The following is an 11,177-nucleotide window of genomic DNA, read 5'->3' on the forward strand; positions in this document are numbered from 1 at the left end:
TGTGTGTGTGTGTGTGTGTGTGTGTGTGTGTGCTGGGCTGGTTGAGGGAATGAGAAGATGGAGTTGTTGATGGTTGAGCTTTATGAGTGTTGAGATAATACAGAATTTGCTGCTACTAGATAGTGGGTTCGCCATTTCTTTCCATCTACACAATGCGAAACCCCCCACCTTGGCAAGACAAACGTCTACTACGACAACTCACAAAAGACGACTTTACATCACTCATTGAAGCGACTTAGAATTCATTCTTTGTTTATTTATTCAGTATGTCATCAGATCAAATGGTCTCGGTTACACCAGCTTCCACACGCCATCCTCCACCTTGATCTGAATCTCCCGCCCCTCGTCGATACTCCGCCGTCCCGCCTCCAGAATGGCCGTCGTCGCAATCGTATTCTCCAGCGTCGGCAGCCCCTTGGCGTCCAGGTCCGCCGGCGTCGCCCGGCCCTCATTTACCGCGCGGCAGCCGTCGACAAACTTCTCAATGGAGATGTAGCCGTAGCCCGTCTGGCCGTTGAAGTTGCCGTCCTCGTCCGGGGCGTAGCGCATGTAAAACGGGTTGAACCACTGGATCTGGCCGGCGCGGTCGTCGGCGACGTCGTAGCCGCGGTGGGCCTGGTCGACGCGGATCTCGCCGTCGCGGGCCAGGTAGTGGAAGTACTGGTTGGTGTGGACGCCGGCGCGCTGGGGCGCGGTCCACGACGACGTGTAGACGGCGATGGCGCGCTTGGCCGGCTGGCCCGCCAGCTCCCAGGTGACGAGCAGCGAGATGGTGTCCTCGGTGCCGTCGGCGCAGCCCAGGCCCGTGGCGACGCCCTTGGACGACGTCGCCGACACGCGCACGGGCAGGTAGCCCCGGTGGCGCACCATGGAGTCGCACACGTCGACGTGGTGGCTGTTGAGGTAGTACGAAATGTCCGACTCCTTGCCGGCCCACGACTTGAACGTCTCGAGCTGCGACTTGGGCTGCGACATGTACGAGTAAAAATAATTCCAGTCTCCGAGCGACTGCGCCTTGAAGCGCGCGTCCGAGTAGGCCGGGTCGAAGCGCTTGTGGTGCTCGACGAAGACGTACACGCCCTTGTCCTTGGCCTTGCGGGCGAGCTCCTGGTGGTGCTCGAGCAGCTTGACGGCGGGCTTGGTGATGAGGACGTGGATGCCGCGCTCGATGGCGTAGAGGGCGATGGGGAAGTGCGTCGGGTCGGGCGTGAAGATGGTGATGGCGTCGCCGGGCTTGAGCTTGTCGATGGCGGCCTTGTAGGCGTCGGGGTCGACCGAGTCGTTGTCGGGGAACGAGTCGAAGGAGGTGTCGAGGTTGTTGTAGACCTGAGTGATGTTTTTGTGAAGGTGCTCCCCTGTTTGTGCGGTGTGTGAGTCTCTCCCTCGCTCTCTCTCTCCCCCTCTCTCTGTGTGTGTTCACAGCCTATTCTTGAAGGCAATCAGACATACGGATCTGAGGAAACTTCTTGCCGTTGACGCCGACCATGCCCAGCTGGCCGACCTTGCCTCGACGCCGCAGGTCAAAGAGCGTGAGGCCGACAACGCCCACCTTCTTGTCTGAGCCGGAAGCGCCGCCGCCCACGAAGCCAGTCGTGTACTCGCCGGTGCCGACCTGCATGATGCATTGTCAGTCAATGGAGGTGGCTTCAGTCTTGGAGAAGCTTGGCTGTTTTACCATTAGCACATTGAGAGGAGCCGCCATGATGAGGTGGAGGAGGAGGAGGGTCGTTGATTGTCTGTATGGTATGGAAGAAAGAGGCTACGCGACGACGGAGGGAGGGATCATGAACAGAGAAGTAAGTTAATAAGAAGAATCAGAAATATCGTCACAATAAGAATTGAAACAGATTAATATTCTCAACAGCCTTGCCAATCCCGTGTCTCGTGAAGCAGCTTCCCAGACCTTATGGTGACATGCAGGACGGAGGAATTGAGGGGCATTTGGCGGGGTCAGCAATTGGAGGGATAAAGAAAGGCCGGGGCACAGGCTCTTGGATCTTCATGCGTATAAATTCCGTCTTTTCTTATTTCACATGATGCTATGTAATATAAAGACTCATTTTCAAGCTATATAAGCTGGATATAATGGCATGTTCATGTTTGACGAAGAATTGAGTAGAGGCAGTGGTTATTACATGTGCCCTGAGTGCCTGCATAAGGTATGCACACATACATGCTGCATCTGGGAGTGAGGACATGGCGATAAATCCAGGAGAGGAACATTATCCCCATCTGCTTCAGGCTGGTCCGGGCTTCGTCTACCCCGCGTCGACCCTGTGCGACCCCGCATCATCCAGCTTCAACTCTTCAGTTTCAACCTTGCGTCTCTGAAGAACAATCAATCAATCAATCAAGGCCAAAGAACTCATCTCAGCCAAAGTGGTCAAGCAAAGCATCTTTTCATACCAGCACCTCACAACTCAAGCCCCCGTCAAGTGAGCAAATGAAGACCTCCATCTCGTGAAATCGGGCTGAATAAACCCGACGGTCACAGGAGCACCTTGTTTCTTCTCACTCTCCAGCAATTAAATTCCATCGACTATAGCCGTACTGCCGTACTACCGACGGGATGACTCGAGCTAGCCAAGTACAAGTACTTCCAGCGGAGCAGCCTTGTGCCTTGATCTCATTATTCCTGTCAACATGTATGGTGGAAGCAGCTCCAGGCTGATTTATCCTCCAATTGTAGAACAGCATCTTCAACATGCCATCAGTCTCCAGTTGTACCGCATACTTTCCCCTCATTTGCATCTTCCACCTCCCCCCAGGACAAACCCCACGCTTTCTCATCCCAAGCTTGCTAGCAGTCTCCAGCAAAAGCCTTGCCATTTCATCGAATCCTCCCAATCGTGTCCATTAGTTGAATAGACTCCGCCGTCTTCGGATCTCTAGCACGCTCATATCCCTCGTGGCAGTCGGGGTCCGTCGGCCGAGCCGCAGCAGCCAGAACCCGCTCCTCTTCGGTGGCTTCCCCTCCGAAAGAACCTCCTCCTCCACGTCCCTGTGGGTTATAAGCGGCTATTCTTTTCGCCCCGAGCACGAAACAGAGTGTGCCTTGCTTTCCACATATAAACCTTTCGATTCGGGATCCATCCTACTAGAGAATATAATACAAATCAAGTGTCATCCCGTTCTCGTCTCCGCGTGTATTCCTCTCCTGCTCCTCATCATCCTCATCCTCCACTCCAACCTCCATCTCTCTCTCCCCCTCTCTCCCTTCCTCCTCCCGTATACCATCTCACCCTCAAACACCCCATCCAAATACCATCCTCTCACAGAAAAGAAAACTCCCCTCATATCCCATCAAAACACACATCCCCTCCACCCATCCACCATGGCTCCCCCATCCCTCCCATGCGGCATCTACGCCCCAACAATGACCTTCTTCCACCCTGAATCCGAAGACATCGACATCCCCACCATCAAGCAGCACGCCCAGCGCCTCGCAAAAGCCGGCCTCGCAGGCCTCGTCGTCATGGGCTCCAACGGCGAGGCCGTCCACTGCACCCGCGACGAGAAGATCGCCGTCCTGTCCGCCACCCGCGAGGCCCTCGACGCTGCCGGCTTCCCCCACGTCCCCGTCCTCTTCGGCGCCACCGAGGGCAGCGTCCGCGGCACCATTGAGCTCTGCAAGCTCGCCGCCGCCGCCGGGGCCGCCGCCGCCCTCGTCCTCCCGCCCTCGTACTACCGCGCCCAGACCGACGAGGAGTCCATCGAGGCATACTTCGTCGCCGTCGCAGACGCCAGTCCCATCCCCATTGTTCTCTACAACTACCCCGGCGCCGTCTCCGGCATCGACATGGACAGCGACCTCCTCATCCGGCTCGCCCGGCACAAAAACATCGTCGGCACAAAGTTCACCTGCGGCAACACCGGCAAGCTCACCCGCGTCGCCCTCGCCACCGACGCCAAGACGCCCTTCCACGAGGGCTCCGGCTACATGGCCTTTGGCGGCATGTGCGACTTCACCCTCCAGACCCTCGTCAGCGGCGGCAGCGGCATCATTGCCGGCGGCGCAAACGTCATGCCCAAGCTGTGCGTCAAGGTCTGGGATCTCTACGCCCAGGGCCACAAGGACGAGGCCATCAAGCTGCAAAAGGTCCTCAGCCGCGGCGACTGGCCCCTCACAAAGGCCGCCATTGCAGGCACCAAGTCCGCGATTCAGACCTATTATGGCTACGGAGGGTATCCTCGGCGGCCTCTGAAGCGCTTGGAGCAGGCTCGGGTCTCGGCCATCGAGGAGGGCATCCGAGAGGCTATGGAGGTCGAGAAGTCTTTGTAAAAGGGATATATAGGTATATAGTAATAGATATAAAAGATTTCAAACCTAGATTAATAGAACTTTATGCAGCGTCTCGCTCCTTTCTCTTCTTCTGTCAAGATGGTCTTAGGCGTCCCTCGCTCAAGCTGCCGACCATTGTTCAACCAGCTTGATGGCAATGATTCACATCTCACCGGACCATCACCTATCACATCCCGAGCAAAGGCTCGTGCATAATTGTCGGTGGTGCGGTCGCAGAGTTGGTTGGAACACTCGCCATGTATGATACGTTCCGCTACGTGTTGCCATCGACCAGTGAGGAGTCCTTCTCTTGACCTTAATCTGCCTTCTGTCTTCAAAGAGGAGTGATAGTTCCCAGAAGACTTCCCCTAGAAAGAACCCGCGGGCTCCGACACTAAATCCCATGTATGAGGCCTTCACGTATCCTCCACAGTTCGGGATGACTTTCTCCCTCAGGCTCTTCCACCTGTCATCCTCACGGTAGGGAAGTGCCGAACCTGGCGGAGGCTGCTTGAGTTCCTCTCCATCGCTCGCCAGAAGACAACCTCTGGCTCTCACCTTGTACTCCGCGGCTTTCTCGGTTCGTTCGTTTGCGGGGGTTTCGGCCATGATGTTGGTGATGACGTCCATCTCTCCAGCAAGTGTTTCCACTGCCAGGCATGTTTCCCCAACCCCAGAGAGGCGCACAAGCTGCAGATTGTTCCAGCGGTCTAAGACTTCTCGAACTTCAATAACGAAACATCGCTTTTTTAGGAGTGGTCGCGGGCGTTGGTGTGGGTGTCGGTGTTGGTCGTGGGTCCTGGTGAGTGTCTCCCACGTCTTCATTGTCTGCGATGGCAACATCGCCTCCAGCAGCGCCATCCACGCGCCCGATGGCGGCACTCCTGCGAATGCCTCTCTCTCCGTCGCTGTGGTCTTGGTTCGAGGCATGGTATATTATAGATGCCTTGTGGTTGCCGTTGTGCTTTTCCAGCAAGAGAGTAAAGGTAGAAGATAGGGGAAAGTAGGGAAATAGAGAAGTTAATAGGTGCGAGTTGTTAATAAGAAAGAAAGCAAAAGAAAGAAAGCTAGGCGAGCTTAAAGCGAGCCTTAAGGACTCTATCTGCTGTTCCCTCTTTTATATACTTCCTCTGCTTAATTTAAGTATAAGTATATAATATAGATATGTAAATATATACATAAATAGAAATAAATATTAAGACATGAAAATATATAATAATATTAGCTGTGAATATATAAGTAATAAGTATATAAATAATATTATAGCAGTGTCTAGGTTTTAATATTAAGAACTACCTGGTAAGTACCTACTAGATAGAGAGCTAGAGAGCTACCTTATATATAAGCATTGTGCAAGTAGATTGTACGTCGGTCATCTTGATCGTCTATCAAGAGTTTCATGGAGCGTGTGCTGCCTCATCAGCGAGACACAGATGAGAGCCCCAACTGCCAGCGCGAGCAAGGTAAACCAAACGCCCCTAAAGGCCTCCATGAACGAGCTCAGCACCCCGTCATGCCATCCCGACGGCAGGTGCTTCAGAAAGTTGAGGTCGTCGCGGATCTTTTGGATGATCTCGGCTGCATGTGGCTCGTCGCCGAAGCGCTTCCACAAGCGGTCGTTGAGCAGGTTCTGGTACACGGCTGAGCTGACTGTTACGCCAATCGTGCCACCCAGGCTACGAGCAAGGTCTGGTGGTGTTGGGAGTTAGTCTTTGTTTCGCGATGCAATGGGAGGAGTAAGACTTACAGGTCGCTGAGGTGATGACGGCCTGCTGGGAGTGGTCGACTGCTGCAATACATGCCAACAGCGTCGTCGTCAACATGGCACCGTAACCTCCACCCACCAGGAAAAAGGCCAACATGGTCACCCATGCGGGGGTGCTCTCAGTTTGCGTAGTGAAGATGACGATTCCAGAAATGAGTACCAGCAAGCTGCCGATGCCTAGCCCGACGTATCGGCCAGTCTTCTTCATAATATACCCAGCCCCGACAGAGCAGATGGAGACACCGAGGGGAGAAGGCAAAAGCTTGAGCCCCGAAACTGTTGGCGAGTCCCCGCGCACCTGAAGATACAGCGGGACGTAGAAGATGCCCGCCATGACGACCATGGTCGACAGAAAGTTGCACATGCAGGCGGACAGCAGAGTGCGGTCCAGAAGGAGCCGGACTGGAATGATGGGCTGCGTCGCTCTGCTCTCCCACCAGAGGAAGCCGGCAAACGCAACAAGGGAGAGCGGGATCGTGGCGAGAGGCAGGGGATGGGTCCAAGGGACAATGTTTCCTCCGGAATTGACTCCCACGAGTAGGAGGACCAGGAAGGACACCGTAAGGAAGACGCCGCCAAAGTCGATGCGTGCAAGATAGGTCTTGTCTGACTGCTTCGGCGGCACCCTGACGAGAATGGCCACGGCGACGGCAGAGACGATGGCCGGAGGGACCTGGACAAGAAAGGCGAGCCTCCAGCCCAGCTTCGTGTGGTCGTTCACGAATCCTCCAAAAACCCCGCCCAGCATGGCACCTGAGCCATAGCAGATGTTGCCGAGGCCCTGGACCACGCCTCGGCTGCGCAGGGGGATCAAGTCGGAGCCCAGAAAGGTCGAGATGCTCATCAGGCCGCCGCCGCCGATGCCCGCGACGACGCGGCCGAGGATCATGACGCTGGAGCTCTGGGCCAGGCCGCAGATGAGGTTGCCGGCGGCGAAGAAGACGTTGCTGAAGACGAGGCCGGGCCCGCGCCCGAAGATGTCGGTCATGCGGCCGGAGATTGGCTGACAAGCCGCATTCGAGATGAGGTAGGCGGTGGCGAGCCAGGAGAGCAGGCTGAGGGACTGAAACTCGCTCGAGATGGGCGCCGACAGCGTGGCGATAATAGAAGAGTCAATTGCGCCCAAGAAGACCCCGAAGTAGACCGTGGAAAAGATGAGGCACAGCTTGGAGAAGGACACTTCCTCGGCCAGCACCGTCGTCTCCTCCTCGCCATTACTCTCGTCGCCGTCGTCGCCCGCCAGCAGCCTCTGGTTCTCAGCCTCGCTCTCGCTGCGCCGATGACGCTCGAGAATGGCCGCCGCCGCCGCCGCCGCCCCCGTCAACCCGTTTCCGTTCCCAGTAGTACCTTTCCCATTCCCGCGAGCCTCGGAAGATCCATAGGCGGATCCGGATCCTAAGAGCGGCGTGCGTTCCGAAGCGGCGCCCGCATAACCGCCGCCGGACTCGACCTGTTGTGCAGGCATCGTCGACGTCTCGTGACCCCCGTCAATCAGCTGCTCAGGAGGTTGAGTCTAATCAGCCAATGGCCAAACTGGCGGTGATATATCAAGTATCAATGGTGATGTATGTCCTCAATTAGACAGAGCTGACACAGACGGGCGGTGGGCAGCTGGTCCTGGCCAAATTGCACGTCCTGACGTGAATATGATGGCGCTGACAGATCACAAAACCGAATCTCGATGGATTGACTCATGATCGATTAGTGAAATTATGTGGCTGGTGCCCTGAACGGGAAAAGAAGTGGCTTGGTGGCGCCTCCAGGGATCCCGGATCCGCGGCCAGGGTCCGGGGTTCGAAGGCTTCGGTTTATTCAGGTTCTAGGCTTTCTATCTAGTTTTCAGCTCAGGGGCTTCGTTTGCCCTCTTTTCTCTCCTCTCGTCTGCCGGCATGGCGCGAGCGAGCACGGAGGTTTTCGACTCGGCAGTTGATATTGACAGCGCTTAGATTAATTCCGCGTAGGGGAGGATGTGCAATATACTATCCCGTTTCTCGGGCCGCGATGCCAAGCTGACGGGGGAAAGATTGACAGGCAATAGTTTGGTCGACATTCGGTCCGGGAAAATGGTAGGAAGTGGTTGCACGTCAAGCGGCGATTGGCACTGTATTATAACCTCGGCTATAAGTCAATATCGTGTAGGACGCAGTGTATGTACGTATGAGCCAGCACATTTTGTCATTCATCAGAGGTCGAAACGACAGAGACTGAATAGGCGTAAGCCGACGCTCTAAGCTGTCCATGTATTCCTCTTCTATGCGTAAGGTACCTTATATACAGGCTGAAGGACGAAAGACGTAGCACATAGATGCGGAAGCGATTAGTCATCCCCTTGAACCGGCATCGAGGTATTAGATACTATCGACTAATAAAAGCTTTTGAGAAATGAAAGACAAGAATCCAAACAAAAAGATATCCGGCCACAACGTTGCCGGTGGTGCCAGCGCCTCGGCCGTATAGGTAGAAAAGGGCATTGTATATAAAGGTATAGAGGTAGTAACAGGCATAAAGGAGGGTGTCGAAGATGATGTTTCTTTTTGTGGGAAATAAAAAGGGTATCATGGAGCCGTCCAAAGCAGCCTCGCTCTCGTGTGCAAAATCGCGTCCCGTCATTGTTCAGCCATCCTAATTACCCCAAGTGTCGTTCTTGCTGTCGCTATCGCTGATGGAGCGGCTGTCGTTTGTCACCGTGACGCGCGTGGTTCGAGTAATGGCCGCTCCGTGGGAGCCGGCATGCAGATGCTCCGTCGACTCGGACAGGTTCTTCATGTGCACGCCCTCCTCCTCGAGCTGGTAGTAGTCCTTGTTGGCCGAGACGGAGGTCTTGGTGTTGCCGCCGCGGGCGAAGCTGCTGCCCGTGTGCTTGGAGTTGCTGCCGGAGTTCATCATGCCGGTTCCCCTCTTGATGGCCGGGACGATGCCGGCTTCTTGGATGATCTTGGGGATGCAGGGGACGCAGAGAATGAAGAACCCGCAGGTCATCTCAGCCGACGCCCAGAAAACAATTGGCGCAAGCGTGTAAATACTGTCTGGGCTATTTCCATGCTGGACGGTCACGTCGACTCGAAAGGATGCGGCAACAATGGCACTGGGAGAGAAGAAGGTATTCCTGTCAGTTGTTTGATTCTTCAGGGTGCAGGAAGAAGCAGGGGATAGATGTCGACTCACAGAACACCCATGCTGAAGATGGCTGCAACACCGAGTCTCTTCTGCCAGGTCATCTTCAGAGTCCAGATGGTGTGCTGGGGCAGACAGAACATGGCGACATCGGATCCCAGCTGGATGCTTGCCGAGATCACCTGCAGTGTGTACAGGTTGAAGCATGTGCCCTCCACTCTAAAGTCCCAGATTCGCTGGTGAGGAGTGCACTGCATGTTCAGGGCAATGACAATGGCGATTCCGGCCGCAATCTGGACAAAGGAAATGACACAAACGCCCCAGAAGAAGGGGCTCCTGGACTTCGTAGTGGGCACAAACAATCGAACCCATTCGACCATGATGGCAACCTTGAGCAGCGGAAGCACGATGGAGTAAAAGACACCGTAAACAAAGACCCACTGAGTTGTTCATCATGGGTTAGCCGTCATACACAGGAGCTGCAGGAATTCGAGGACGACATACATAAGTTGTCGGAATGACATTGATAAGGCGGACGTTCCAAGCGTGGACGAGGTAGCCGGGATACTTGAGCATCATGAACGAAGAAATAATGGCGCCCCAGTAACATCCCTAAGACACAAGAATATCAAACAGGTGGTTAGTCAAGTATACCTTTCTTGCCTCCTCAACAATGGAGTTCGACTAACATATGCCAATATAGCCATCACTGCAAGGCAAGAGAGTCAGCAAGTCAATCTAACACTAACGATGTGTCCTTGCTTCGTTCGATTCTGGACGTTCAGGCTTCCAAAGCCGAGGGGAGAGGAACACTCACTTTCTTCTGCTTGAAACTTTCTCAACATGACAATACGGCCGTACATTCGGAGAAAGAAGAATATTGAGGTGATCACACAAGTTCCCACTTGAACTCCCAAGGCAAGGTGGTTGCCATTTGGTGGGTTATCCAGATTCGAGACCTCTCCAGCCGGTGGAGGGATGGCAGGACCTTGGAGGGGATCCATGATGATTGCCCTTTTTTTCCCTTTGTGGATTTCCGGAAGTTGCAAAAAAGAGCGTATGAGTGAAGAGAGAGGTGTCTTCCTCTATTCCTGAAGCCAAGGAAGGACGATTGCGAAGGTGAAGAAAGAATGCCCCTTAACAGAATCAACTGCCGCGCGCCGCGCCTTGTGATCAGACAACTTCCGGTTTTCTTTTTTTCTTTCTTCTTCTTCTTCTTCAAAGTTTAAGCTCGTATAAAGTGGGCGGGTCTCGTTTAAAGATAAAGTTCGAAAGTGATGAACTGCGTTCAAGATCAGGAGGCAAAGATTGCTCCAGACTCTTTTCGTTCCTTTTTTCCCCTTCCTTTTTCTTGCACGAACGGCACATAGTAAAACAATGCAGCACGGAAATGATCTGCCTGCTTGCTTTGCCTGCACCTATTATTACGGCCAACGGGGTCAATACTACCTACCATGAATCCGGGATTCGAAACGGACATGGTCAGGCCACTCATTCTGCTTACAACGGGGTTGATGACTGGGATCAGAGAACAAGGACAGTGTACGAACACGGCAAGGCCATCGGCTCTCTGAATGGAGCATATTGGGTCCTGTTTACCTAAGTTATTACTACTACTTCTCCGTACCTGGTGTCTGAAGAGGCTCTTCCATGTACACGCTCTCCTGCGAACTTTTGGCTCGGCCTGTTTGCATTAGCCTGGTTTCCACTCCATGTTTTCGCCTCTCCTGGATGATACATCAGAAAAGGAAGTCGTCGATCGACCTCCTGAGTTGATCCTTCAATGTCAAGTACGTCCCCTGATCACCCTCGACTCAAAGTGAGGAAAAAGCAAAACCAAGCCCTCTGCTCTCGTGGCTGCGCAAGTCTGCTGTGGGTGCCAAGCGGACAAGACAGACGACAAACAGGATACAAGTAAAAGTCCAGCACAAACAAAACATTAATATATGCACATAGGATGTCAGGACGTCAAGGTGATTCCAAAACCCTCGAGTTGCTTCACCGTATGCGCGTACA

The 11,177-nt window shown here is 54.1% G+C and overlaps 4 protein-coding genes across 4 annotated transcripts; 1 reads left to right on the forward strand and 3 right to left on the reverse strand.

Annotated features, from left to right (window-relative positions):
- Nucleotides 1-161: 161 nt before the first annotated feature.
- Nucleotides 162-2,024, reverse strand: BBK36DRAFT_1134263 (putative D-galacturonic acid reductase). Its single transcript, XM_024892250.1, has 7 exons — nucleotides 1,861-2,024; nucleotides 1,808-1,822; nucleotides 1,756-1,769; nucleotides 1,676-1,707; nucleotides 1,450-1,612; nucleotides 292-1,355; nucleotides 162-181 (listed from the first exon to the last, which is right to left on the reverse strand). The coding sequence occupies exons 4-6, from the start codon at nucleotides 1,700-1,702 to the stop codon at nucleotides 292-294; spliced, it is 1,254 nt and encodes a 417-aa protein (XP_024752899.1). The 5' UTR covers nucleotides 1,703-1,707; nucleotides 1,756-1,769; nucleotides 1,808-1,822; nucleotides 1,861-2,024; the 3' UTR covers nucleotides 162-181.
- Nucleotides 2,025-3,334: 1,310 nt separating this feature from the next.
- Nucleotides 3,335-4,282, forward strand: BBK36DRAFT_1242 (putative 2-keto-3-deoxy-L-galactonate aldolase; the record flags this gene model as incomplete). The annotated part of the gene is made up of 1 exon (XM_024897447.1): nucleotides 3,335-4,282. The coding sequence occupies one exon, from the start codon at nucleotides 3,335-3,337 to the stop codon at nucleotides 4,280-4,282; it is 948 nt and encodes a 315-aa protein (XP_024752900.1).
- A 1,372-nt stretch (nucleotides 4,283-5,654) lies between these two features.
- BBK36DRAFT_1111741 (MFS general substrate transporter) lies at nucleotides 5,655-7,512 on the reverse strand (the record flags this gene model as incomplete). The annotated part of the gene is made up of 2 exons (XM_024889730.1): nucleotides 5,655-5,971; nucleotides 6,030-7,512. The coding sequence occupies 2 exons, from the start codon at nucleotides 7,510-7,512 to the stop codon at nucleotides 5,655-5,657; spliced, it is 1,800 nt and encodes a 599-aa protein (XP_024752901.1).
- Nucleotides 7,513-8,669: 1,157 nt separating this feature from the next.
- On the reverse strand, nucleotides 8,670-10,165 carry BBK36DRAFT_1138006 (hypothetical protein; the record flags this gene model as incomplete). The annotated part of the gene is made up of 5 exons (XM_024893211.1): nucleotides 8,670-9,132; nucleotides 9,213-9,601; nucleotides 9,666-9,773; nucleotides 9,851-9,870; nucleotides 9,979-10,165. The coding sequence occupies 5 exons, from the start codon at nucleotides 10,163-10,165 to the stop codon at nucleotides 8,670-8,672; spliced, it is 1,167 nt and encodes a 388-aa protein (XP_024752902.1).
- Between the last annotated feature and the right edge of the window lie 1,012 nt (nucleotides 10,166-11,177).

This window comes from Trichoderma citrinoviride, assembly GCF_003025115.1.
Source record: "Trichoderma citrinoviride strain TUCIM 6016 unplaced genomic scaffold BBK36scaffold_2, whole genome shotgun sequence".
NCBI lineage: Eukaryota > Fungi > Ascomycota > Sordariomycetes > Hypocreales > Hypocreaceae > Trichoderma > Trichoderma citrinoviride.